Source organism: Myotis brandtii, unplaced genomic scaffold (genome assembly GCF_000412655.1).
Source record: "Myotis brandtii unplaced genomic scaffold, ASM41265v1 scaffold1204, whole genome shotgun sequence".
In the NCBI taxonomy this organism is placed as follows: domain Eukaryota; kingdom Metazoa; phylum Chordata; class Mammalia; order Chiroptera; family Vespertilionidae; genus Myotis; species Myotis brandtii.
In genome coordinates this window covers 268,551-295,774 of record NW_005354186.1, presented here as the reverse complement: position 1 = coordinate 295,774, position 27,224 = coordinate 268,551, and the positions used below count along the sequence as shown (strand labels likewise).

Below are 27,224 nucleotides of genomic sequence, written 5' to 3'. Positions count from 1 at the left end.
TCCTTATTCATTGGGCGCGAGGATCCTCAATTCTGCTTTTCTTTGTTCTCCCTTTACTAAGTGGTTATTTCCATAATAAGAAGTAACAACTACATTGTTTTTACAGAACCCTCAGGAAAAAGTGCCATGGCCTTTTTCAACTTTATTTTTTGACTTCCGTATGCCTGTACGCCCTTAGTATTTAGGGAGATGCTTCCATAGGGAGGTCATGGTGGGCCAGGGCTCCCGCCCATGTTAGAACAAGGAGACCAGAATGTCCCAGGATGGCAAAAAGGTTATACTCTTATAGATGCAAGGGGAAGAAGGGACTGGTTGCCTTAGAGCAACAGGGCCCAATTCTCTCACTTTGGCCAACCTGAGACCCTGGCCCAGACTTTAATCTGTACACGTGATCAATGGGGAGCAGTGGTTGTGAGCTAGTCCTAGCATCCTGGACGGTTTAGGGGCCATGCCCCCAAGAACAGGTTTGCCTTAGACATACATTGACAGAAGTAAAAATATTTATTTATCTTAGAAAACTGGCCCCAGAAAATGGCCAATACTTTTTTCAGTTCATCATCTTGACCCTTCACAAGAGAAATCTTTTCATCAAGAGATAAAGTATGTTGATAAAAGCAATTTTAGAGGTGTGCTCAGATACAATTATTTTGTATAAACCAGCAATACAGGCAAAACTAAAGTTCAGTCTGAGCTCTGTCATGTACAGTCCATGAAGGAGAAAAGACAGTAAGAGGTTGTCTGCAAACAAGGCCCTTAAGAAACCAAGAAAACTCCAGTCCACCAGGAACTGCACCGTGAGCCTGGGAACCGCCCCCCCCCACCCCAGTTGCCAGGAAGGCTGAACCCCCACCTCCAAGAGAGCAGCTTCCACTTTCCTGCCCAAACACCGTTCCACCTGGCTTCCAGCACCTGCCTCGGCTCTGCACCGCCTACCTGGCCTGGGAGACAGGAAACCAGGACACATGGCTGAGATGAACGCCGCTGCCTGAAGCTCAGGGCAGCACCTGCGGCCCACAGTGAGGAATGAGTTCAGAAGCCCTTCCGGGGCACACTGCAGGAACGGTTCCTTTTGCAAAGGTAACAAGTTAGTGCAGATCAGCCCATGAGCAAAGCAAATATTAAAAATTCTAGAAAGCTGGTTAATGCTCCCAGTTTCCCTTCTGATTGTCTGTTCAAGCTGCAGCCTATAACCTGCTAGAAGCCAGAAGGAAGCCCTCCTCGGAAGGAGCCTTGCCGGAAGTGGCTGCAGCCAGCGGGAGGGCAGAAAGCTCCCCTGCGCACAGGGGTCCCGAGGCACCAGTAAACCCCGAGAAGGGCTCATCTGAATCCAGGCAGCACACTGAACCCCTTCTTTTGCTTTTGGGGGCTTGTGTTTATTACAGGTCACTGTGGTGGAAGTAGTAGTCTCAGTCTCTCTCATGTCAGAGGGCAGACAGGGATAGGGATCCTGGAGCTTGTCTTCTCGTGTTCTGGCTGCACAATGAAGTCCCAGGAGCAGTGTGACATGGTGACAATTTACTGCCTAACGGCCCAGTCTGTCAAGAGAGTCAGGCAAGGACGAGAGGAGCGAGTCATGCTCCAAACAGAGGCTGGCCAGGGAGTGCTTCGTCTTCCTTCCTTTGGCCCAGATGAGGCAGCTCCTTCCCAGAAGCTGTGTGAGGATTAAGAAGAGTTGTGCTCAGCTCAGAACTGGACCCAGTCGGTGCCTGGCTGAGTCTGGCTGGAAGTTGCCCTGTGAAGGGAAGACAGGGAGGGGAGAGAGGGTTTAGATGTTTGAAACTACAAAGCAGATAAAAGGTGGCTTCTCTCTGGACAAAGAGAGCTCCATCAGTAAGTTCCCACATTTCTGCCATCTTCTCAAGAAGTCAGCTCTGAATATTCTAGAGCAGAGGTCAGTAAACTGGAGCTCAGGGACCAAACCTACCCCCCTCATTTTACAAATAAAGTTTTATTGGTACATAGCCATTCATTTACATATTGTCTGTGGCTGCCTTTGAGCTGGAAGAGCAGAACGGAGCAGCTGAAACAGAGACAAGATGGCGGGAGATCGATGTTTCTCTCTCATCGATGTTTCTAACTCTCTATCCCTCTCCCTTCCTTTCTGTAAAAAATCAATAAAATATATTTTAAAAAAAAAGTTTTATTGGTACATAGCCATTCATTTACATATTGTCTGTGGCTGCCTTTGAGCCGGAAGAGCAGAACGGAGTAGCTGAAACAGATGGCCGGCAAATTCTAAACTATTTGCTATCTGGTCCTTCATAGAAAATGTGTGCTGACTCCTGTCCCAGAGCCTGGAGCAGTAGGATTTTAGCACCTTTTCACCCCGACCCCAGGTAAAGGCTTGAAATGTTATGGGGTCAGAGAGGCCTAAGGATGGGCCTCAGGGGTCCCAGAAAGAGAGGCCAAGGCTAGAAGCCAGGTTAATTCTCAGTGCAGTGCTCTGGGCGGGCTGGGCCACGGGGAGGAAGGAGGTGCTGGGAACAAGCCAAACCAGAAAGATCTGCAGGAGGCAGCTCGGGCCACCTAGCAGAGGAGCAACAAAAAGGCTTCCTGGAGAGAGATGTGCCACCCACGCGGGTGCTCTGGGGCTCTGTCCCACCACAGAGAATGTGACTCCTCACCCTGTGGATTTTGCAAAGTCTCCCCAGATGTCGGCGGTGGCAGTAGTGGCAGGCGTGGGCTGCGGCCAGGACACAGTGGCACCTCCTACTGATGTGGCCAAGTCCGATGGGTAGGAAGAGAAGAGAAGGAGACAGGAGTCAGAGATCTTTTTGGTTTTCTCAGTGACCCTGAAATCAGTCTCATAATTCCAAGTGGCTGAGAAGGACACACACAGAGACGTGCTTTTGGGCAACTAAACATCAACAAGTTGGCACATTTCTACCATCTTCTCATGAGCCCTTGAGGGTCAGTCTCATAATTCCAAGTGGCTGAGAAGGACACACATAGAGACGTGCTTTTGGGCAACTAAACATCAACAAGCCCCCTTGAGGACTCCTGGAGAAAAAGCAGAAAGCCACATACAAGGTGGAGGGGAGGGGTGCCAGTGAGGGCGGGTCACACACCATCTGTCACACATATCTGAAGTTGACCCTATTTTTAACAGTTTATATTGAAAATCTGTTTAAAATTTACCCTTTCACCCTGGCAGGCATGGTTCACTGGTTGGAGTATCGGCCTGTGTACTGGAGGGTCGTGGGCTCAATTCCCAGTTAGCATGTACCTGGTTGCAGGTTCAGTCCCTGCCCCCCATCGGGGTGCATGTGAGAGTGAATCAATTGATGTATCTCTCTCACATCGATGTTTCTCTCTGTCCCCCTCCCCTTCCACTCTCTAGAAATCAATGGAAAAAATATCCTCACTCCTCGGGTATTAAAAAAAAAAAAAGAGTACCATCTCCTGCCCTGGCTTCTTGAATGGAAAATGCCCACCCAAACTGCAAGATCTTCACACAAAGCCCTCAGTCCAGTGTCGGGATCATCCAGCTAAGACAACTGTGTGTCAGACATGTGCCAGGTCCTGAGAGCTAAACTGATTAGCGGTCGGGAGAGCCATCCAGAAAAGGCACCACAGAAGCTGCTATCTGTTCACCTCTTTGCCGAGGTGGGTGGCACAATGGGGCCTCAGTGCCTGCTTTTGTGCGTTTTAGGCACCTCCCTGGACAGTGCTGCCAACTGTCCCTGTGCCTGCCATCCTCTGCCTTCCCACCGATTTGTTATTTCTAATCTGCTCTGGGCTGAGGCCAGATAAAACTCAGGCCCTCAACGGTTTAGTTTTATAGTTCACCACGTGCTTAACATCCCTTATCTCCTCGGAACCTCACCACAGTGCCTGGGACCAGCTGTGTGACTTTACACAGGCCACTAACTCTCAGTTCCTTACGTCTGAAATGGAGACAGAACAGGACTGTCTAAGGATTAATAAATTAATTTATATGGAATGCTGAGAACAGGCCCAGCACAGTGACAATAACATTAGTAAAATGGGGCTAACAAATGTGAGCACTTACCATGTTCATAAGGGACATCACATTTGATCGCTACAAGAGACCTATATTGTAGGTATCATTACTACCCCATCCTACAGATGAGAAGGCTGAGGCACAGAGAAGTGGCAGTTTTCTGAATATCACACTACTGATAAGCTAGAATTTGAACTCAGCCAGTCTGGTTTTGGAGCATACAGTAAATGCTCAATAAATATCAGCTAGTCATGACTCTTATCATCCAACACCATTTAGTTTGCAGACATGCTAATTGCCTATTGTTCACATCAGCACATAAACCCTTGAGAGCAGGGACTTGGTGTTATACTCACAGTATCCCCAGGGCCTAAAATGCTACCTGGCACATAGCAGGTTCTTCATGTAATCTGCTAAAAAGGCACCAGCAACCGAGGGAAAGCCTAAGACAGTGGCTCTCAGACCTCAGTGCACACACAAATAACATTAAGAACGCAGATTCCTGGCCCCGCCCCCAGCGATGCCCAGGCAGGTGGTCCTGTGACCTCACTGAGAACCAATGCTGAAATAATAATCCCTGGGGCGGAGTAGGGGGCTCACTGCCTGCTGCTCCCGCTACTTCCTGGGCTGGGTGTTCCCCAAAGGGCTGAAGTTGGAAGCCTGACCTCCAGATAGGGGAGCCAATGTCCATGAGCCTGGGATGGAAAGAAAGCAGGCTTCCTGCCTGGATCCTGCCTCCAAGCTGGTGAGCAGTGTGTGGAGAAAGTGGGCTGGTAACAATCACCCAGCCTGGGGCCGGCCAGGGCATCAGGCAGGGTGGGGAGGCTGGGCTGGGAGGCCAGCACTAGGTACTAACTTCTGGAATTCCGGGGTCTCTAGAAGGCATTCCTTACATCCTGGAACAAGCACCACACAGCTTGCTGGGGGGACTGCCTCTCAGCTTCTCAGCAGCCCAATGGCCTTGCTCCAAACGAAATGTCCAATTTCATTTCTCACCACTCACCTTGGCGCTCCTGTGCTGCATCCACCTCCCTCAATACACCAGGTGTTTAAAAGTCTGAGCCTTTTCCGCTCTTCTCTCTGAATGGAGTCCCAAGTGTTCCCTGCCCCAATCTCCTTCCTTCAGGGCCCGGCTCAATGTGACCTCTCTCGTGAAGCCGCCCCCCATCCTGAGGGCTGGCAGTGAGCCTGGTCTCCAGTCTCTGGCCTGTGACTCCTGTCTCCTACTAGCTCTCAGTGCCCTATGAGCACAGACTGTGTCTCCATCACCCACTCACTCAATACTCACTGAGCAGCCTCTGAGAACTAGGGACCATGTGATGCCTTCACAAATGAGTTGAAGTCCCTGCCCATCAGGGAAGGACAGACAAGACACCCTAAGAGTAAGTGGTGGGAATCAGGGGAACAGAGGAACCCTATACCCAGTGTGGGCAGGATCAGCTGTGTTGTGCTCACCTTCCTGCTGGTCACATGCAGCTACTAAACAACAGATCAATGAGGGAAGGAAGGAAAATCAGCTGCCAGCAGGGAGAGGAACCCACAGGCACAGACTTGGCAGCAAGTACAATCACCCCCAAGCACTGACCTGAACCGGGAGTAACTGCTGGCTGGGCGAGGGACCCCTCTACAGACAACTGCTCCCCAGGGGGAGGGATGAGGGTGGAGGGTTTCGCCCCTGGGGGAGGGGGCAGCAGGCTCAGTCCTCCTGTGCTGGCGGGCCGTGCTCGGGGAGTCCCAGCGGCTCCTTCCTTCTTCTTCATGTTCTAAAGAGAGGAGAGGAATGTGAACCAGTCAGTTCTGCTGGAGCCCCACCGCTATCAGAAAACCCCACAAGGAGGGCCAAGGTGACCCCAGTCCCAAACGTGTAAAACCAACAGATAGATGGTCAAGACCCGTCCAGCACTTCCATTGTTACGAGATGTATTCAACGCCTCACAATTCTAAAGTTATCACAAACACATTTAATTTTAACACCTGAAATTATTAATCATCCAAAAAGGCAAAAGCAAACATACCATGATACACTGTTATGTACCCACCAGAATGGCTAAAACATAGAACATAACTACTGACAAGGGTATGGAGCAACCAGAAGACTCATACTAGTACAGTGCCCTGGCTGGTGTGGCTCAGTTGATTGCCGGTCAGGGCACATGCCCGCATTGCAGGCTTGATCTCAGGTAGGGGGCATGCAAGAGGCAGCTGATCCATGTTTCTCTCTCTTTCCCTCTCTCTAAAAATCAATAAAAATATTAATTAAATAAAAAAAGAGCACTCATACACTGCTGGTGGGAGTGTCAGGTGGGTAAATGCCTTTGAGAAACTGTAGAAAGCTGGGCACCTGAAGTGATGTCCCTGCAATTCCCCCTGCTCCCCAGGGGGAGGGATGAGGGTGGAGGGTTTCGCCCCTGGGGGAGGGGGCAGCAGGCTCAGTCCTCCTGTGCTGGCGGGCCGTGCTCGGGGAGTCCCAGCGGCTCCTTCCTTCTTCTTCATGTTCTAAAGAGAGGAGAGGAATGTGAACCAGTCAGTTCTGCTGGAGCCCCACCGCTATCAGAAAACCCCACAAGGAGGGCCAAGGTGACCCCAGTCCCAAACGTGTAAAACCAACAGATAGATGGTCAAGACCCGTCCAGCACTTCCATTGTTACGAGATGTATTCAACGCCTCACAATTCTAAAGTTATCACAAACACATTTAATTTTAACACCTGAAATTATTAATCATCGAAAAAGGCAAAATCAAACATACCATGATACACTGTTATGTACCCACCAGAATGGCTAAAACATAGAACATAACTACTGACAAGGGTATGGAGCAACCAGAAGACTCATACTAGTACAGTGCCCTGGCTGGTGTGGCTCAGTTGATTGCTGGTCAGGGCACATGCCCACATTGCAGGCTTGATCTCAGGTAGGGGGCATGCAAGAGGCAGCTGATCCATGTTTCTCTCTCTTTCCCTCTCTCTCTAAAAATCAATAAAAATATTAAAAAATAAAAAAAGAGCACTCATATACTGCTGGTGGGAGTGTCAGGTGGGTAAATGCCTTTGAGAAACTGTAGAAAGCTGGGCACCTGAAGTGATGTCCCTGCAATTCCCCTCTCAGACACAGACCCAACAGAAATGCCCACGTCTGTGCCCCGAGAGACATGCGCTGGAACATTCTTAGCAGTACTGCTTGTAATGGCCCCACACTGGAAGCTACCCAAATGTCCACCATCAGTTAAAGGGGTAAGTCATTGGATACATTCTCACAATGGGATATGCCACCACAATGAGAATGATTCATGCAACAGTGTGGAGGCCTCGCAAATACCACATCAGTAAAAGAAAGAAGTTGTACACAATAGAGTACAGAGTGTATGATTCAATTAATAAAAGTTGAAAACAAAATTCAGGATATTTGGTCAGGTAGTTACTCAAGGTAGGTAGTTACTAGGAAGAGCAGGAGAGGGGCGTACAGGGCGCTGATAACCTGCTTCTTGATCTGGAGGCGGATCTGTGTGGGTAAATTCCGGTTTTAAAAATTCACTGAGCTCTGCACTTTTCTGTATGCGTATCATACTTCAATAAAACATTAAAAAAAGCAAAAATCTGAGCACCAAGTGTGAGCCAGAAATCTGGAGGAGTTACAAGGATGAAGACGACCTGGATCCCTACTTGTAAGGAAAGCAGCAGCTTAATCAAATGCTACGACCACAGCCCCAAGTCAAAAACCCTCAGGGCTCAGTGTGAGTCCAGCTAGGCTGGCTGTTTCTAGCTCTAGGACCCTGGGCAAGTCCTGTCACCTCTCCAAGACTCAGTTTCCTCGCCTGTAAAAGGAGAAAATATTTAATTCAGATGAGAAAGTGCCTGAAAACACTACCTGGCACACAGCTGCTCAGTAAATGTTAGTTTCCTCCCAGCAAGAGAAAGAATCACATCCCAACCAGTCCACTGCATTTTCTCTTAAGGGCCAGATAACTCCAAGGTCCCAAATCATCACTAGCATGAAGCAGAAGAGAGGAGAAAGAGATAGTAAGTCAAGAGGAAGAGCATTATTTTAGGGTTACAAAGTTTCTTCAAAATCAAATCCATGTGGTCCTTGGTTCCCCCAAATTAGTTCAACTCCACCCCCGTAGTCGATCAAGGCCAAGTCTTGGCAACCTCGCCAGTCCAATAGCAACTAATAGGGAAAAGCCAGAAGCAGGGCAGCTCAGGACAAAGACACAGAGAGCCAGGACCACACCACCAGCAGAAGGTACCCACGACTCCCTGTGCCCATCTTGATGTCTTCCTGCCCACAGCACCCCCAAAGCTTCCTTACTCAAGGGGTAAGGCCAAGACACAGCTTGAAATGGGCACACTGACCCCCACTGTAACAGCCAGGACAAAATTCCCAGCTCTGGCAACGAGTGACGGATATTCCTTCTCAACTCAAAGGCTTTGCACATGCTGTTCCCTCCCCTGGAGTCACCCTTTGACCCTTCCTCCCTTCTTTACAGGTCACTTCTGCCAGGAAGCCTTCCAAGAATCTTGTGACTCTGGGCTACATACACACCTTTCCTCTAGGACAGTGGTCGGCAAACTCATTAGTCAACAGAGCCAAATATCAACAGTACAACGATTGAAATTTCTTTTGAGAGCCAACTTTTTTAAACTTAAACTATATAGGTAGGAACATTGTTATTAACTTAATTAGGGTACTCCTAAGGCTTAGGAAGAGCCACACTCAAGGGGCCAAAGAACCGCATGTGGCTCGTGAGCCGCAGTTTGCCGACCACGGCTCTAGGAACTCATGGCCCTGAGGACATCCCTAGGTCATAGAACCTCTCCAGCCATGTTGTACTCACATCTTGACTTGCCCATCTCAACTCTACTTGAGAGGACAGCAGAGCCCTCCCATTCACCCCCATGTAGTAACTGGCACAAGGTAGCTGCTCCATAAACATCTGCCGGACTGATGAGCTGAATTGTGAGAAAGAGTGATGGGCTCTGGACTGGGCTCAGTGTGGTGGCCACAAGTATCACCTGGTCATGGCCAATACAGCCAAGCAAGGGTGGGACTCACCGCAATGTTGAGCTTGATGGTCTGGCCTTCCTTGAAGCCTAGGTCCAATTTGGGGCCTTGGTCTGGGTTCTGGGCTTGTTTTGCAAATTCAAATTGCTGTTTCACCCACCTGGGGGGAGGAAGACACAGGTGAGGAAAAGACCAGCTGCTCTGCATCCACACTCACTTCACTACCACCTGCCATCAGTCCAGGATGAGGCTTTTATTGCAGCAGATGGTAGAGGAACGCAGGGTGGCGAGTGAGGCCTGAATTCAAATCCCGCCTGTGACACTTAAGTAGTTGCATGCATATCAGTTTCCACATCAGCAAAATGGGCTGAACAGTCTATGTCTTAAAGCCTGTTCTAAGAATTCAATGAGATCACTTATGTAGAGCGTCCTAACGCTGGTCTTCAATCTGAGAACTTGGCCCTCTACTCCCCAGCACTTGGCATGAGAACTAAGATAAGGACTCCACTCCTACCCCTCCACCCCAGGGCTCATAAAGCAGATGGTGAGACACGACAGATGCTAGGTAGGAGAGAGCAACACAAAGGTCTTCCATAAAACACCCATCCATAGCCACCTGGGGCAAGGGCCCCAGCACAGGGAAGAGCCAGAGAGGCCTGCTTGTGAGCAGCCACACGCTCCCCACTGGCTGGAAGCCAGAGGCGGAGGCCTGCGGATGGCAGGAAGCAGTCTCCCTGCCCTGCCTTTGAGCTTCAGAAAGGACCACCGGGGCACCTGTAGGGTGGCCTGGGAATCCAAGCACCACTTAGTCTATCAGAGCAGGCTGGAAGCCAGAGGCGGAGGCCTGCGGATGGCAGGAAGCAGTCTCCCTGCCCTGCCTTTGAGCTTCAGAAAGGACCACCGGGGCACCTGTAGGGTGGCCTGGGAATCCAAGCACCACTTAGTCTACCAGAGCAACAGGCCCAGAAAAGCCACAGGAACCTGACAAAGACTCTGGCTGCTCAGGGGCTTATAAGGGAAGAAAGGTGACCCTTCAAAGTCTGGGAAGCGGAATGAGGTGGCAGAAATGGGCCTGAGGAAAAGGACATGATTTCAAAGCAGAGAGGAGGCCTGGAAGGATGCAGAGAAGCCGGCCTGTCCCAGAAGAGAAGTGAGTTGTCCTGAGGCTCTGCTGGAAGACAAATCACACACCACCATCTGGGATCCTAACCTGGGAAATCATTCTGTCCAGGGGAGCAGGGAGGAGGCATGAGCACGTGAGTCCTGAACCACTCACTTGAAATGGTCCTGCAATGCAACGTTGAAGTCAAAGGCATCACCTCGGTCCCCAAAGCCAAGTCCAATGAACGCCCGTCGTCCTAGAGGAGGACATGTGATCAGTCCCACGTGGAGGCAGAGAACCCTTTCTCACGAGAAGGAAGCACCGAGACCTTCACGTACCATTTTCATCTTCGATGCGGATAACGAAGTACCTGCTGGAATCCGTCACGCTCTCCACGGCTGTGCCAGGAAACTGATCCACTGGGGCCTGAGCAAAGAGCTCCCCTGAAAGCACAAGTTAGGGTGAGCCCTGAGCCCACTACAACCTGATGTTCCTATATCCCACTGGGGCCTTTTTCCTGTGAGGCAGATGGGCAAACCTTACTCTGGGATTCAAATCAAATCCATTCTGGCTGAAGGGAAGACATAGAAATAGAACTAACGAAAGGTTTAAGTCAGATGCGGCTTAGTTTTAGTATTTCTCATTTAACCATTCCATCTGGCCACCCGTTCCATCTGTCTTACACATTTACATACCTGCCTGCACCCTGAGGGCCCTGGGACAGGTATATCACACCTTCGGAAAAGACCTGGTACCTGAGGCAGGACTGGAGAGGAGCCGGGGAACCCAGTGGAAATGAGGGAGAAAGTTCTTGCACCCATAGAAGAACCTGAAGCAGGCCGATTTAGTCTCAGAGACAGAGCAAGAGGGACTGGTTTTAAAAGGAGCCCTGGTGAAATGCAGCCCCGTGTCAACTACAGCTCTCCGGGGTGCAGCGCAACACACACTTCTCTGAGCATTTATGACTGGCATCATTTCCCCGTGTGCTGATCTTTGTTGGTGCTTTAAACATTTAGCCAAATATTTTCTACTGAAACCTGTGGTTTAGAGGTGACTGCAATCCAGGGTGAACTGAATCAGAATCTGTGGGCCCAGAGTCCGCGGCTTCTGGTTCATTTCTCTGCCCCACCCGTTTGGTACCGGGGCATCCGGGACTCACCTGGATGTCTTCAACCTGGAGCAGTGGTTCTCAATCAGGGATAGTTTTACCTCCCCTTCCCCCAAGGGACATCTGGCAATGTCTGGAGACATTTTTGGTTGTCACAACTTGGGGGGCAGGGGAACTACTGGCATGTAGTTGGTAGAGGCCAGGGATATTGCTAAATAACTTAAATTTGACTTGACAGCCCACAACACTCCCCTGGCCCCAAATGCCACTAGTGCTGAGGCTGAGAATCCTTGGCTGAGTGATTGGAAAGCGAGAGTCAAACATGACCCAGTGGGCCCTGACCGGTTTGGCTCAGTGGATAGAGCGTCGGCCTGCGGACTCAAGGGTCCCAGGTTCGATTCCGGTCAAGGGCATGTGACTTGGTTGCGGGCGCATTCCCGGTGGGGGGCGTGCAGAAGGCAACTGATCAATGTTTCTCTCTCATCGATGTTTCTAACTCTCTATCCCTCTCCCTTCCTCTCTGTAAAAAATCAATAAAATATATTTAAAAAACAAACAAAAAAAAAACATGACCCAGTGGGCATGACGCCAAGCTAAGAGCATCCTGGGTGAGGCTTGATCCTGAGCAGTGACAGGCTATTACATAAGGTGGTTCCCTTAAAGTCAGTTCCCATGGGAACAGGTGTTCCATTCCCTTGTGACACCACCTGGCACATCCCAGCAAATCTCACAGCCAGAGTTCTCTGGCCTGGCCATGGCAGCTGTCTCCTCTACCTCCTCTGCAGACAATACTCACCCAGCCAACCCCATGCTCCAGTTCACAAAGCAATTGGATGGGTTTCCAACAACCTGGTGAAGTAGGAACTAATGCGATCCCTATTTCAACAAAAAGGAGGCCAAGGCACCAGAGGTCATGTGACTTGCCCAAGGTCCCACAGCTCAGACACAAATGACACAGTTCTGAGAATTCATTTGCCTACGGGTCTTTGCACTTTATACCACTGCACGAAGAAAAATGTCTACATATTAGAAAAACAGACGACCGAATGTCGAGGCACCTGAGCAGGCACTGTGCCCGATCCCTGCTCTGGGGGCTGGGCTATTCCAGGCCGTACTGCTCTCCACAGCCCACCCGGAGGCACTGGTGGCACAGGGCTTCCGGAGCGATTTCCCCAAAGTGACACCTGCCAGCTGACCCCAACACCGCCCAGCCTGGCTCGTCCTCTCACCACAGAAAGAGCTAAGGAGGCAGTTCCAGCTCTTTCAGTTAATGGGCGTGGTTGGTCTGGGGAGTCACCATTTAGTCGATATAAAGAATTCTTGAGCAGCAGAGCTCAGCGGCAAAGGGCTGTGTTTTCACCCAGCGTGTCTCAAGGCAACCTCTAGGCGTTCCCACTTGGGACCAACCTGTAGGTCTTCTCTCCTTGGGCTCCAAAATTAGTATTTTTTTAAGGACCCCCCCAAAAGAACAGGTGCTTGGCAAGAAATGCCCCCTTTAGTGCTTGTGGACAGTGGCTACTACAATTAAAGGTGAGGGAATGGAGGAGGCTTAACGGTGCACTCGGGTCTTTGGTTTCCACAACAGGTTCCCAAGACCCCCAAGAGGCCTCATCAGGCCCGGGCTGCCTCTCCCTTCGCAGAGTGGGAGGCATGGCGTCTCAGCCCCGAGCAGGCCTCCCTTGCCTTTACCTGAGGTCCTGTCCTCCAGCTTGATGTAGGCCACCTGCCCTTTTGCAGTGATCCGCAGCCGGCCACTCCATGACGGCTGGTCCAGCTGCCACTCCGCAGCCCTAAAGGGACAAAAACCATTGAGCCTCTGCCAGAGGCTCCCGCTCCATCGCTCCAATGCCGGGGGTGGGGATGGGAAGGGCGTGTGGGCTGCTCGCTCTAGACCAGGGGTTGGCAAACTTGCTCTAAAAAGTGCCACACAATCTGTCACAACTGCTCTGCCATTTAACCGTGAGAACAACTATACCCAGTACATGACTATTGGTGCTCGAAGGGTAGTAACCAAATGGCCTGAGTGTGGCTGTATTTCAGGGACATTTTGTTAACATCGAAATCTGAATTTCATATAATTTATAATTTTCACATCATGAAATAGTCTTCTTAAAAAACTCCCCAACCATTTAAAAATGGAAAAACCATTCTTAGCTTGTGAGCCATACAAAAACACAGTGGGTCTCAGTTTGCTGACCCTGGTTCTAGATTAGAGAGACCTTCTCTGAGGTAGGACTTCCAGTTTTCTTTTTGTAGAGGAAGTAGCTCCTGGGGCCTGTTTGTTTAGGACACTGCTAGGCAGTGGTGGTCAGAGTGGCCATGTGGGATCATTGAGACCAACTTGGGAGAAAAGTAGAGAGGGGAGCAATCATTAGCAGAGAAAAGGAGAGCAAGAGAATATCCACATGAGAAAAGTGAGTGGATGTTGAAGAAACATTCCAAAGGCATCCTGGACAGAAAGAAACCCAGGGTGCGGCTCAGTGGTTGAGGGTCGAACCATGAACCAGGAGGTCCCGGTTCCATTCCCGCTCAGGGCACATGCCAGGGTTGCCCGCTCCTATGCCAGTAGGGGGCGTGCAGGAGGCAGCTGATCAATGATTCTCTCTCACCATTGACGTTTCTATCTCTCTCTTTCCCTTCCTATCTCTAAAATTTAAAAAAAGAAAGAAATCCAGGAAATCACGGACCTATCGCAATGGCCTCTTTCGGCTCTTTTAAAGCAGTAAGCAACTCTGTAAAACCCCCAAATAGCCAAGAGCCTTGGGTGTTTTCACAACCCTTTCCGTGGAAGTCCCTAAGTGTAATGCCAGAGAGACACCATAACTGTGGCCTCGGGTTGTCTGCAAGGCCACACAAATGCAGACTCTCAACTCACAAGTCAGCGGACTCCGTTTCAGTTCCTCTTACTGGGGCAAAAGGCCTTAGACTCAGGCTGAGCAGAGCTCTGAAGTTGAAGTGCAAGGGCCCACAGTTTCCTCTATGGCAAACCAGCCAGCCCTGACACTTGGTATCCTGGCTTTCCGGGGGTCCAAGGGCCAAACCTATTTTACTGAAGGGCATGGGGGTCAACGACCATCCCTGGTTTGGCGGCCCAGGTCCGGCCGGATGACAGAAAGCAAATGTGTTTTTGGTGCTACTACGGTGGCTTTCATACGATTTTAAAATCGCATCATGGATGTAGCCGGTGTTCCATAAAACATCTGTTCACTATAAAATCGTGGGCTATGAGCCTGTGTTAACACAATCGGAAATGAACAAGAAGCCAGATCTGTCGACACCCCGTCATTCTTGTGGTGGGGCCAGTCCCGATTTCTGTATTTCCAAAGAACTTGAACAAACGCTGCCTTTCAAAAGCCACCCACCCGCCCAATGGCACACGATAGGCAGCCATAAGCTAGGTCGTCTGGACCAGGTACATCTTTTCCCCTTTTAAGAGGGTTCATCTTCTTTTGATAGGTCATACATGCACATGGTAGCACGATGCCAAGAGGACAAAAAGGTGTACAGTGCCAGGAAGTCCCTGCAACCTCCCACCCCACCCCGGTCGGCGCCCGCGGGGCCGTTCCTTCCAGACACCCCGCATGTACTAGCACATGTGTGTTTACTCGTCTCGGGAACATTTCGCCAGAGAAGCGCAGATGGATTCCTCCCAGCTGCCGAGGCTGGGGGAAGGCGAGACGTTGACGCCACGGGAGCTGGGCAGGAAGGGGGTCCCTGGCTTCGCCATCAGCCTTAAGCTCCCCGGAGCGGTCCTTCTGGCCGGTCCCGGGCTCCCTTCCTTCCCCTCCAGGGTTTCCGCCGGGGAGAGGGCCCCTCCCCCCTGGAGGCGGCCAAGGATCCCTTCGAGGCCGTCGGCGAGCTTTCAAAGAGAAGGGTTGGTGACACCACCACCGCCGACCACTTTTAAGACACCTGGAAGCCATCGGGTCCCCAAGCGCGAGACCAGGCTTCAGCGCCCTCCCCGCCACGGGGAGCCGGTGCATCCCTGCTCTGCCCACCAACCGGGGGCCGCCGCAGCATCACCTAGACATCCCCCCCTCGCCCCTCAACCGGCCGGGGCCGCCCTCCGCTCCCACAGTGGGCGTGTCGGGCGGAGGGAAGGGGGTAAGTCGGGCTTAGCCTGGCCCGGCGACGGCGGTCACCTGTAGCCACGGTTGGTGGCCCTCGGCGGGATGCGGTAGACGTGGACCTCCGGCTTGACACACAGGACCGACTCGTACTCGCCCTCCTCCATCTCGATGCCCACAGCCCGCCAGACTTCCGGCTCCTTCCAGCCCGGGGGCCGGAAGCGGCGCGACTCTATGACCCGGGCTAGAGTGGCAACTCGCGGGCCTCAGCGCCTCCAGCGCCCGCGCGCCCCCTGCTGGAAACCCTGGTTCAAGACACACGGCGGACCCAGGAGTTCGCTTGATGAGAACCAGGGTTCTCTGGGGACTCCCCTCTCCCACAAGGCCTCATGGACCGCAGAGAAAACATCAACACTGACTCCACCGTTGTCTGGTCGTGGATTGTCCCTATCGCCTGGACACTTACATCTGGGACCCAGTTGCCTGAGATTCAAAGCTGTGGCGACTTGCACAGCCCACCCTGAAGACTCTCTCTTACAGCCTTTTGCCTCCTCCTCCTGACTCTCTAAGACTCGACTGAGGCTTCTTCTCCTAGAGAAATCCATACCTGACCCACCATGCTCAGTGGGACGCCCCTACCCGGCCACCCTTATCCTAACCCGCGTGCCCAGGGTCTCCTGTGGCCTAGACTCAACAAAGAGTTGTATTCAAAACAGCAAAGTTTAGTAACGTAAGTGTGAAACTGAATAAAGAAATCCCATTTAAGCCCAGCCGGCATGGCTCAGTGGTTGAGCGTTGACCTATGAACCTGGAGGTCACGCTTCAATTCCCGATCAGGGCACATGCTAGGGTTTCGGGCTCCATCTCCGGTGTGGGGTGGGCAGGAGGCAGCCAATCAACAATTCTCTCTCCTCGTTGATGTTTCTGTATCTCTCTCTCTCCCTCTTCCTTTCTCTGAAATAAATCAATAAAAATATATTTAAATAAAAAAGGAAACCCCATTTAAAGTGGAGCCAGGATGTAGATGGTAAATGGGAATGCAGCTCTTCTCATGCCCCAACTCCCCCTCCCACCCTGTGGGAATGTAGTGAGTCCATCTGTAAGTGGACTGGGAGACCTTGGGAGCCTGGCCAGTCCTGGGTCTAAGAAAGGCCAGAGACCCCTAACAGGTTTGGCTCCGTGGATAGAACATCGGCCTGTGGCCTGAAGGGTCCCAGGTTCAATTCCAGGCAAGGGCATGTACCTTGGTTGCAGGCACATCCCCAGTAGGGGGTGTGCAGGAGGCAACTGATTGATGTTTCTAACTTTCTATCCCTCTCCCTTCCTCTCTGTAAAAAAATCAATAAAATATATTTTAAAAGAAAAAAAAAAGAAAGGCCGGAAAAACGGCCTCTAGATGTGAGCCTGGATTGTGAACAGCTAGTGCTTCGCTCTTACACAGCTTGCATGCAGGCACTTCCCCTCTCCCACCTGCCCTGTTTTGCTTTGTTTTCTGTACTCTATACAACAGTGGTTCTCAACCTTGGCTGCACATTAGAATCACCTGGGAATCTTTTTAAAATCCTGATTTCTGGGCCTTATCTTCCGGAAATTCTGTTTCTTTGTTATGGGGTGGGGCCACAACGTTAGTAACAAAGAAACGGAATTTCCGGAGGATGAGGCCCAGAAATCAGGATTTTAAAAAGATTCCCAGGTGATTCTAATGTGTAGCCAAGGTTGAGAACCACTGCTATACAACCTTGCATTGGGAAAGTCTGGGTTGCAGTAAAACAATAACACCGCCGGCTGCCCCAGGTGTGGCCCATCCACAGGACAAATGGGACTTGATGGGAAACTTCACCCGTGGCAGCTGCCACTGGTGTGGTGGAGAATTTCATGGGTCTGCCACTAGTGCGCATGTAAGTCCTAATATACCCATGTCTTTCTCAGCCAGTCCTCCCGGGTATGCATTTAGAATCCACAAACAATATGCTGAGGTTTTCTTGGACCTTAACTCTTTGCATAACAAGAGGCCAGAAGAAGGAGCTTTCATACACTATCGTTCCACCTCAATCATGAGCCCTAACAGGAAGAAACTACCTTGCATTCCCAACAAGGACCTCTCCTAACCCAGTAGGTCAGTGGTCGGCAAACCGCGGCTCGCGAGCCACATGCGACTCTTTAGCCCCTTGAGTATGGCTCTTCCACAAAATACCACCTGTGGGCACGCATGTACAGTGCGATTGAAACTTCGTGGCCCATGCGCAGAAGTCGGTTTTTGGCCTGGGCGAGTTTATTTTGAAGAAGTGGCGTTAGACGAAGTGGGGAGTGTCAGTCGTCGGTCGGGCCTCGGGAGACGCGGTGCGGGGGAGGCGTGCGAGAGTTGAGTGAGCCAGTCAGTCAGCAGTCTCATGTGCAGTGGTTAGTGCTAGTCGCGTCCACAAATCGCGCGCGGGTGACAAAAGTACCTACTCGAAGCATAAAGTTACCTGTATTTTTCCAACCAGCTGCAAATCCTACAGGTATTTTTGTCATCAATTTAAGAATTGTAATTCTTTTGTGTTGGTGGCTTTATTATTATAAAATGAAACATTTTTTTAGGTGCCCTGTTTGAAATGGCTACAAAGAAGAAGCAAAGAAAAAACGGAAGACGAAAACTGTGAATTTAAAGTTGAATTTAAAGTTGAATGTACCTACCTATATAGTTTAAGTTTAAAAAATTTGGCTCTCAAAAGAAATTTCAGTCGTTGTACTGTTGATATTTGGCTCTGTTGACTAATGAGTTTGCCGACCACTGCAGTAGGGGAAGGAGGATTTTTCTCCTTGCCACCCCCCACCCTCCACCCCCCAGCAACAAGCCCAGCCAATGGGAACTCTCGATATTCAATCTATGAGAAGCAATCACCACCCTGAACTCGCACTTTCCTCCAACGACTTTCCTTCAAAGCACCCCTTCCCAATTTCCTCCCTTTTCTCTGGAAAGTAAGGTTCCTCTCTCTCTCTCTCTCTCTCTCGTTATATATATTTTTTCAATTTTTAAAATATATTTTTTATTGATTTCAGAGAGGAAGGAAGAGGGAAATAGAGATAGAAACATAAATGATGAAAGAGACTCATTGATTGGCTGCCTCCTGCATGCCTCCTACTGGGGATTGAGCCTGCAACCCGGGCATGTGCCCTTGGCTGGAAGTGAACCCAGGACCCTTCAGTCCGCATGCCGACGCTCCATCCACTGAGCCAAAACGGCTAGGGCTTCTCTCTCTTTTTTATTTTTATTTTTATTTTTTATTTTTAAATATATTTTATTGATTTTTTTACAGAGAGGAAGAGAGAGGGATAGAGAGTTAGAAACATCGATGAGAGAGAAACATCGACCAGCTGCCTCCTGCATACCCCCTACTGGGGATGTGCCCGCAACCAAGGTACATGCCCTTGACCAGAATCGAACCTGGGACCTTTCAGTCCGCAGGCCGATGCTCTATCCACTGAGCCAAACCGGTTAGGGCTTCTCTCTCTTTTTTAAAAAAATGTATTTTTATTGACCTCCTGGTTCGTGGGTCAATGCTCAACCGCTGAGCCACGCTGGCCAGACAATAATTGTTATTTTCCGTTTTCTTTGGTAATAGCCATTCTGGAGGGTGTGACGTTAACCTCTCTTTAGGTGAATTGACTTAACCTCTAATTTCAACTCTGCTCATTACCCTGATTCTCCACAGCCAAGGAGACATTGAGCAATGACCTAGAAGATGAGATTTCTTCCTCCTACTTCTTTGGCCCTGCCTCTCGTTTTCTTAACGTTCTGGGGTGGCAACGACAGAACTTCCCTTAGAAGGTGGAGGGGAGAGCTATTGAGAGGAGAGGGGAGGGGAGGGCACACTCCCACATGGACAACCTTATCCCCTCCCGTTCTCAGCATCTGTTTACGTCTGCTTTTCCACTGACTAGACCCAGAGCTTCTTGGATGTGGGAACCTGTCCCTGCCACCTGTGGATCCCTGGATTCAGCAGCACAGGGCCTGGCACAGAGTAAGAGCTCAGTGAATGAATGAGTGTGTCTCGTGTGTGTGTGTGTGTGTGTGTTCAATTGGCTGCATCCCAATGCCAGTTTGGGGCTGGGCCACCGTGTCTTCTCTTTCACACTCTGACTCCTTGTATCCGTATGTGCCCGGCAACACAGGGGAAAATCGGGTATCCCAGGAGTAAAGCCCCTGGACCCAAGGAGTCCGAGGACCTTCCAGCTCTGAGAATGTCTCGGTCCAGCTTGTAAGAGCTGAACTGTGGGGTGATACCTGCTATCAGCACCAAGTCCCATCCGTCACTCTGCAGGCCCAGCCGTGTGATGGTGGCCCACGGTGGCCCACGGTGGCTGTGTCAGGTAGGAAACCTTCCGCTCATGAACCCCAAAGGGAACCGCCACGCTGTGCCGGGGCAGCACGGCTTACAGTGTACTCAGAGCACTTTCGGTTCAGTTCCCGCCAACAAAGACGAGGGCCGTTGAGCACTTACCAGGTGCCCGGTGCTCGGTGATGGGGCCGCAGAGATGAGGCCCACCCTGCTTTTGCCCTCGTGGAGCTCAAATACCGTGGGAGACACAGGGGAAAAGTCAGTTGCAATGCAGAGTGAGAAGTGCCCTGATGGAGGAAACTCCCAGGGGCTGAGGGAGCGAAGAGAAGAGACCCCTCTCAGCCTGGGACAGTCAGGGAAGGCTCCCCGAAAGAGGCGATCTTTTGTTGTTGCTGCTGCTGTTTGTAATTTTATTTTTTGTTTGTTTGTTTGTTTATTGACAGAGGTGGTCTTGACACAATAAGCCCTGTGAGGTAGGCAGTGCACGGATTGTTATCCTCAGTGTGTAGTGGAGGCCCCTGGAAGAGTGCCAAGCCCCGGGAGACGGCACTGCCGTCTAGTTGGAGGTCAGACAGTCCCTTGCCTTATCCTCCAACCCCAGCCACAGGCTGGACACTCATTCCTGACATCTCTTCCTAAACCTCTGCTGCTGAGAATAACCGGACCTACCGCCTCCTCACCGGTTACCTACAGTGTTTAGCCAACGAACTCAGTTCGGCCCGCCAGGCAGAGGAGGGGCTCAGCAGCGCCCTCCCCCGTGGGAGGAGGTGAGCAGGTGCCTCATCTTGCCGCGATTCCTCGGGCTGCTTTGTGGTAGGCGCAGGGCCAAGGTGCGGGTTTGCTGTGAGCAGCTTCCTTGCTGGCCTCCAGAAATATATATCGCAGGTCACTCGTCAGCTTTCTCTGTGGTATTTTCCTACCGTCCTAGACGTTTCTAAGAGAAATGTCCCCTTTCTCAGATGGGGAAAACGCTTACAAGGCTGCCAAAAGGATCTTGGAAAAGAACAAAGTCGATATGTGGAATCTGACAAACAAAACAAATGAATAAATAGATTCATAAATACAGAGAACAAACTGATGGTTGCCAGAGGGAGGGGGTGGGGGGATGGGTGAAAAGGGGGAAGGGGAATAAGGGGTACAGACCTCCAGTTATTTGAAGAAGAAGTTGTCTGGATGTAATGTACCGCTTAGGGAAAACAGTCAATGTTATTGTAATAATTTCTTACAATGGCAGATGGTTACTGGAGTTATTGTGGTGGCGGGGGGGTGTGCGAGGGTTGAGGTGATGGCTAATGGGTGTGGGCTTTCTTTTTGGGGTGACAAAATGCTCTAAGGGTGATGCTGGCACAGTTCTGTGAATATACTAAGAGCCATTGAACTGTACACTTGAAACGAGTGAGTGTATGGGATGTGAATTAAATCTCAACACAGCTGTGGGAAAAGGGGCACCAAATGGCCTGAATGAGCTGGGGGGTGGGGTGGGCACAGTCCATGTTTGCCACCACACCCCTCGATTCTGTCTTCAGGTTCCATGCCTTTCTGCTAGGGTGGGGCTTCCCCTTCTTGCTCAGATTCTCGGTTTGGGTTTGTAAGCTCCCGATGGGGACACCCTCTGGGGCCCCTGCCCCGCCCCCCAAACTTCAGCTGGTGGAATACTGGGGCCTGAGAATTCCGAGACTGAGCCTGCGCTTTCTGAGGTAGGAGCGTGAACAATGGGGGGCGTGTTTGAGGGGCCTGGCGGGAGGTTTCCCCCATGGGTCACCCACCCCTGGGAATGCTTAGGGAACCCTGATGGGAGAGAGGCAGGGAGGAGAGAGGAGCTCCGAGGGAAGAGAGAGGGACTTGGTCACAATACTGACTTCTTCACGCCAAGTGAGAGCCTAGGGCCTTTGGGAGCCTCGAGCTGCCGCCTGGGGTGCGGGGTCACCTGGGAGCAGCGGTCTTGCTTGCATTGTGGGGGTGCAAGCCTAATTGCAGGAAGGGCTGGGGGGCAGGCAAGGTTGGGAGGAAAGAGGGAGGGAGGGGGCGTTTTGGTCAGCAGCTGTTAGGGGCTCCTCCTCTGTGCTCCTGGTAGAAATGTGTGAGCCACCAGAACACCTGGTGCATTCCCAAGGCCTGGCACTGTGCCCAGCACCAGCACATGTCCGTTAGACAATTGTGGATTGCATGGGCGTAAGCTGCTTTCGAGGCAAGATAACTTGGTGGGATAAGCAGTTTTGGGAGTCACACGGGCCTGGCTTTGAATCCAGTTCCTCTGCAGGCCAGCCATGTGGTATTTTCCCCCCCCAAATATATTTTTATTGATTTCACAGAGGAAGGGAGAGGGAGAGAGAGATAGAAACATCAATGAGAGAGAACTATTGATCGGCTGCCCCCTGCACACCCCACACTGGGATGGAGCCCATAACCCGGGCATGTGCCCTGACTGGGAATTGAACCATGACCTCCTGGTTCATAGGTTGATGCTCAACCACTGAGCCATGCTGGTCAGGCCAGCCATGTGGTATTGGACAAGACACTGAGCTACTCTGAGCCTTGGTTTCCTGGCATTCCTTTAAAGATCCAGCACGTGAGATCTTGCAGCTCCTCAGGCCGTTCCTGGGGGGCCTGACACGGGACCAACACAGTGACCTCACAGGGTGGATAGCAAACGTGGCCAGCACATAGAAGGTCCCTCCATGGATGTTGGCTGGCCAGCCGTGATTTAAAGTGGAAGAAATCCCATCAAGAGCTTCAAGGTCACATGGTCTCACTGAGGGGTAGGATTCACCCCTAGAAAAGGGGTCCATGATGTGCCCATAGAAATGGTGTTGATGTTGCCTCAAAGGAATTCAGAGGCTGGAGAGAGGGCTGAGGTGGTTGGAAGCTTGGAAAAGAAGTAGGAGCTTGAAGGATGGGGTGGGGGGTGTTGGAGAGACCGAGAAGTGGGAGGCGGGCACAGAGGCTGGGGGTCTGTGGCATTAGGATTGCAGGAGTCTGCTTAGATTAAAGCAGAATGTTTGGGTAGGGGAGGCCGGTACAGCAGAAAGTGAAGTTAGATGGGAGAGGCAGGAGAGACGCTCAGAAAGGCTTTAGAAAGGGACGTGTCCAGGGCAGGGTGGGGGTGCTTTGATGAACTACATATTGTCACTGGAGACCTTAGGGTCCCCCACAGACAGATGGCCCCAACTCCTGTTCCTTAGCCCCAAGAAGAACTTAGAGTTTTCATCTATAGCAGCAGGAACCGTGATGTTCTTGGGCTCTCTTTAAAATGCATGCTAGTATATTAAAGGCTCTGACAAGTCCTGCAGGACAGAGCCCATTTAATTTCCACTCAGCACACTCCAAACACATTTGGCCTACAAGAACCCTTTCCTTGCAGTACACCTTGTGCAACGCATATTCCAAAGGACACCATTAGGAAATGCTGCTGTAGGGGAAAGGGCACGGGTTTGCTGTAGGGGATGCAACAGGCCATGGTTCGATTCCTGCTCTGTGACCTAGTTAGTGTTGGAGGTTGGCCAAGTCACTTTGCTTCCTAGAGTCCCCTTTCCCTCAGAGTTGTTGTGAGAAGTAGGGAAAACATGTGGGTAAGTTGCATGTGGTTACCTCTCTGGTTTTGCTGTGTGCCCCTCCTGTGCCAGGCCAGGCCTCTTCCCCTGAGCAGGGTCCCTACATTACAGGCTGCATGTAGAGCCCTGGAGAGGTGGCTAGGTAAGGGGCTAGGTAGAACTTTGATTGGATTTCCCCTGTGGTACCCTCGTTGGCCTTGGCACAATGGACAACAGAAACGCCCAGATGTACATGGAGGATACGATCAAGTCTCCAGGGGCCCAGCCAAGTCCTGGCCTGAGGACTGCCAGAAAGAGTGCTGGTGTTGAGCCTGCCATATCAGGAGTCAACCAGGTAAGGACCTGTACCTCATGTTCTGACCACTCTCCTCCCAAGGACACCTTTCCCTTTCCCTGCCCTGGCTTCCTCCCGCAACTGCTTCAATTAAGACCCAGTCATAAGTGACACGAAACCCAATTCAAATGGGAGTAGGCAGGAAGGAGAACACATCCGCTTGGGTAACTGACAAATCCATCAGTGGACTTCAGGTATGGCTGGATCAAGGTGCCGAACAAGTGTCTCTAGGCGCTGCCTTCCTCTGTACCATTCCCAGGCAGGCTCTCCCTGCAAGATGGCAAGTATTGCCCTGGCCACTCCAGGCGTACATCTTCCTCACTTACGTCTTCTGACTTTAGCATCCCCAGCAGGAGGAGAGCCTCTGCAAGGGTTCAGGGAAGTCTGGCATCACTGCCGTTGGCCCAGATTGTGTTCACATGCTTATCTCAGAACCAGCCACCATGGCAGGCAGAGTGGCCTGGATCTCCTGGCATAATGGAGCCAGAGGTCCACTGAGCCCCACTGACAGAATAGAGAAGGAAAGATTCCCATAAAAAGGATGCTGGCTTCTGTTGCCAGAGAGATGCTGCAGGAGCAAACCAAGAATTGCTTATTCTACTAGGTGCCTCCAGCTCCCCTTGTAACCTTTATTCCCCTGACAACTGCTGGAGGTTTCCATCCGGGCCCCTCCCCAGCCCCCAGCCTGCGTCCTAAGCCTTCAACGCACTCCACAGCCTCCTTCCATCAATTTCTTTAGCGTCAAGTGGCACAAACTGAGAGCACAGAGAAGACTCACCTTCCTATCTAGTTTCCCCAGAGCCCAAAATGTCACCATAAAAAAGGTCAACATTCCCTTGGGTGAAGTATTGTCCCCTCTCTGTAGCCCTTGATATAAACCATGGCTTCTTTTGGGGGCAGGACAGGGCCTGAGGGAGCCTAGAAGGGAGTCTGGGGCAAACGTTCAGGGCTTCCTTCACCCCCCAATTCATTTTTTTCCCCCAATTCATTTTTACAACAGCACAGTCATGGGGTCCAGCTCCCCCACTCAACCAGCTGCGTGACCTTGGGCATGGCACTGCACCCCTTTGAGCCCCATTGTTCATGTGTGTCATGGTGAGGACCAACTGGGTGACATCCCTGGGTACCTGGCACAGGCCCTGCCTTCCGGTAGGCGCCCTTAGTGTTGGCTCACATCAAAATCTTATGTCACTTATCATCAAGTGATGGATGAGCTGGGTTGTCTGGATTTTGCTGACTCAAGTGGGGCTTGGAGCTGGCTCTATGTCACTGGCTCAAGGTCACCCAGCTAGGAGTGACAGACCAAGAGGGCATCTATGTCACTGCTCAAGGTCACCCAGCTAGGAGTGATAGACCAAGAGGGGCACCACAGCCCCGTTTCAGAGCCTGAGCTCTGAAATGGTGGAAACTGTGGAAGCCTCGCTGGGACCTTGTGAGGGTCAAGTCCCCCGGGTGCTCTGTCAAGCCTTCCTGGGCAGGAGACCCTCGGCCCAGGTACTACTCTGGACCCCAGGTTTATGTCAGAGCCGAGTACTGACCGACAGCCGCTCAGCTCGGCTGGCTCTGCACCCAGCCTCTCTCTCCCTGCTTCTTGTCTCCGCCCTTCCTCTCTCCAACACACTCCCCAGGCAGGCACAGAACCTCCCTGTCCCCGAGGCCAGGAGGACGCCCAGGGAGTGGGGGGTATCCCTCCAGAATGGGTGCTCACAAAAGCATCTTTGTTCCAGGTCGTGTTTCCAGATGCTGCAGGGATGGGCAGTGGGAGGGAGCCCTCGCCGGCCCCAGAAACGCCCGAGAAGCAGCCCGGACACAGAGAAGCATCAGAGGAGGGGCCGCCGGAGCTCAGGGCCCAGGAGCAGAGTCACCTGGCAGACCTAGGGTGAGCTGGGGGCTTCCCAGAGAGCAGGCCCAGGAGAGCAGCCGGGGGGGGGGGGGGGGGGGGGGGAGCGGAGAGGGAGGAGGGAGTACTCCCAGACCAAGGTGGACCCTCCCAGTCACAGCACCTGAACTGGTTCTTCGCACAAATCACACTAAATAAGTGTGTCAGCCGTTGTCTGGGCTCCCCTGCCGGGCCACACGCTTCTGTTCTGTTCCGCCTCAAATTCCTCAGGCCTGGGGTTGTGCCTGGTGCATAGTAGATGCTCAATAAATATGTATTCACTGAGTTAATTTTTTAAAAAGGGAACAAAAGAGAGGCTGAGAGACAAGGAAACATACATTTACATGGAATTATTATTTTCTAAATGTTGGATATATGTTTTAAACTTGTCTGCAGTGAGAAAGTATTCTTTCCAAAAAAGAGCAAGTCAAGAGGGAGCCAGAGAAAGGCAAAGTGAAAAGACTTGGGAAACAGTAATAGTGAAGCTTGCTTAGCTTGTTGTTTAAGTTTGATTATAACCAAAAACCTCTAAGTAATCTCTTCTCCACGAAAAGTTAAGGGACTCCATCAAAGCCAGGTGTGAGTCCCCGGAGACACGTGCTGCGTACCATGCTGGCGGAAATAGAAACTGTTTCTACTGGGACAACTGGGCAATTTGTTTAAACTGACTTCTAGCCCTAGCCAGTTTGGCTCAGTGGATAGAGCATCCCTCACGAGGTCCAAAGGGTCCCGGGTTCGATTCCAGTCAAGGGCACGTACCTTGGTTGCAGGCTCCTCCCTGGCCTGAGCCCTGGTTGAGGCGTGTGCAGGAGGCAATCAGTGGATGTGTTTCTCTCACATCGATGTTTCTCTGTCTTTCCCTTTCTCTTCCACTCTCCCTAAAAATCGATGGGAAAATATCTTCGGGTGAGGATTAACAAAAAATAAACTGACTTCTAACCACCTTTCACCCATTTCCAGAAATATGCCCTAAGGAAATCACTGGAGAGTCAGGCAAAGTTTTCTGCAGAAAAATGTTCACTGTCACATTTTTTTAAACACTAAAAGATTGGAACTGCCCATGTGCCCTAAGTGTCCAAATAGAGAAACAGTTAAGTAAATTATGATTCTCTAGAAAATCTATATATATAAAAGGCTAATATGCAAAGTGCCCCCCAGGAGTTTGACCAGGAGACCAGAAGTTTGATCACTTGCTATGACATGCTTGATGACCACCAGGGGACAGCACAGAATGAAGGAAGGCCCGGCCAGCACCTGGCAGCCAGAAGGAAGATTCTGGCCAGCAGCCGGAAGGCCCCGATTGGCCCTGATCGCTGGCCAGGCCTCGGGACCCTACCCGTGCATGAAATTTTGTGCACCAGGCCTTTAGTATGTTTATAAAAGACTTTTTATAAAAAAGCATGGTTATAAAAGACTTTTGTCATGGGAAAAATTTAGGCTATACTGTTAAATGAAAAACTGTAGATGCAGTAGAATTTTAACCATGTGAAATGATGCAATTACTTGCAGAGGGTAATAAAATAAATCCTCATTACCAATATGTGTGTATGTCCACAGGAAGAAGCCGGGGGAACTGCTCTAGAGTATTCGAGGGACACTCATAGACACAGGTTCAAACCCCGAGCTGTCACCTTGAGCTCTTTGACCCGAGGTTCGAGTCTCTCAACCTCTCTGAATTCCAGTTCCCTTTCATTTTTCTTAAAAAGAATAAATAATAAGAATAGTAAATCCTGCCCTAACCAGTTTGGCTCAGTGGATAGAGCATCGGCCTGCGGACTCAAGGGTCCCAGGTTCGATTCCGGTCAAGGGCATGTACCTTGGTTGCGGGCACATCCCCAGTGGGAAGTGTGCAGGAGGCAGCTGATCGATGTTTCTCTCTCATCGATGTTTCTAACTC

The 27,224-nt window shown here is 51.1% G+C and overlaps 2 protein-coding genes across 4 annotated transcripts in view; one reads left to right on the top strand and one right to left on the bottom strand.

Annotated features, from left to right (window-relative positions):
• Nucleotides 1-482: 482 nt before the first annotated feature.
• NECAP2 (NECAP endocytosis associated 2) lies at nt 483-15,482 on the bottom strand. 3 transcript variants are annotated; one of them, XM_005858726.2, is made up of 8 exons: nt 15,317-15,482; nt 12,864-12,964; nt 10,405-10,509; nt 10,241-10,322; nt 9,016-9,124; nt 5,550-5,727; nt 2,625-2,709; nt 483-1,732 (listed from the first exon to the last, which is right to left on the bottom strand). In XM_005858726.2, the coding sequence occupies exons 1-8, from the start codon at nt 15,406-15,408 to the stop codon at nt 1,684-1,686; spliced, it is 801 nt and encodes a 266-aa protein (XP_005858788.1). In that variant the 5' UTR covers nt 15,409-15,482; the 3' UTR covers nt 483-1,683. The 3 variants fall into 3 exon arrangements, with proteins under 3 accessions (XP_005858788.1, XP_005858787.1, XP_014388375.1); XM_005858725.2 differs by lacking the exon at nt 2,625-2,709; XM_014532889.1 differs by lacking the exons at nt 483-1,732; nt 2,625-2,709; nt 5,550-5,727 and adding an exon at nt 6,215-6,460.
• Nucleotides 15,483-23,319: 7,837 nt separating this feature from the next.
• SPATA21 (spermatogenesis associated 21) overlaps nt 23,320-27,224 on the top strand; it is a 32,668-nt gene continuing 28,763 nt past the window's right edge. The window contains exon 1 of the mRNA XM_005858724.2: nt 23,320-23,354. Coding sequence (XP_005858786.1) covers nt 23,320-23,354 — 35 coding nt within the window. The remainder of the gene's footprint in view (nt 23,355-27,224) is intronic.

Bases quoted from the DNA above. Each gene is read 5' to 3' on its own strand.
- NECAP2 (XM_005858725.2), bottom strand. From the start codon at position 15,408: ATGGAGGAGGGCGAGTACGAGTCGGTCCTGTGTGTCAAGCCGGAGGTC. The intron at 10,510-12,863 runs GTAAAGGCAAGG...TTGTGCTTTCAG, and splicing joins GCTGGAGGACAGGACCTCAG to GGGAGCTCTTTGCTCAGGCC. The intron at 1,733-5,549 runs GTCAGTGCTTGG...TTCCCTTCACAG, and splicing joins AGCAGTTACTCCCGGTTCAG to GGCAACTTCCAGCCAGACTC.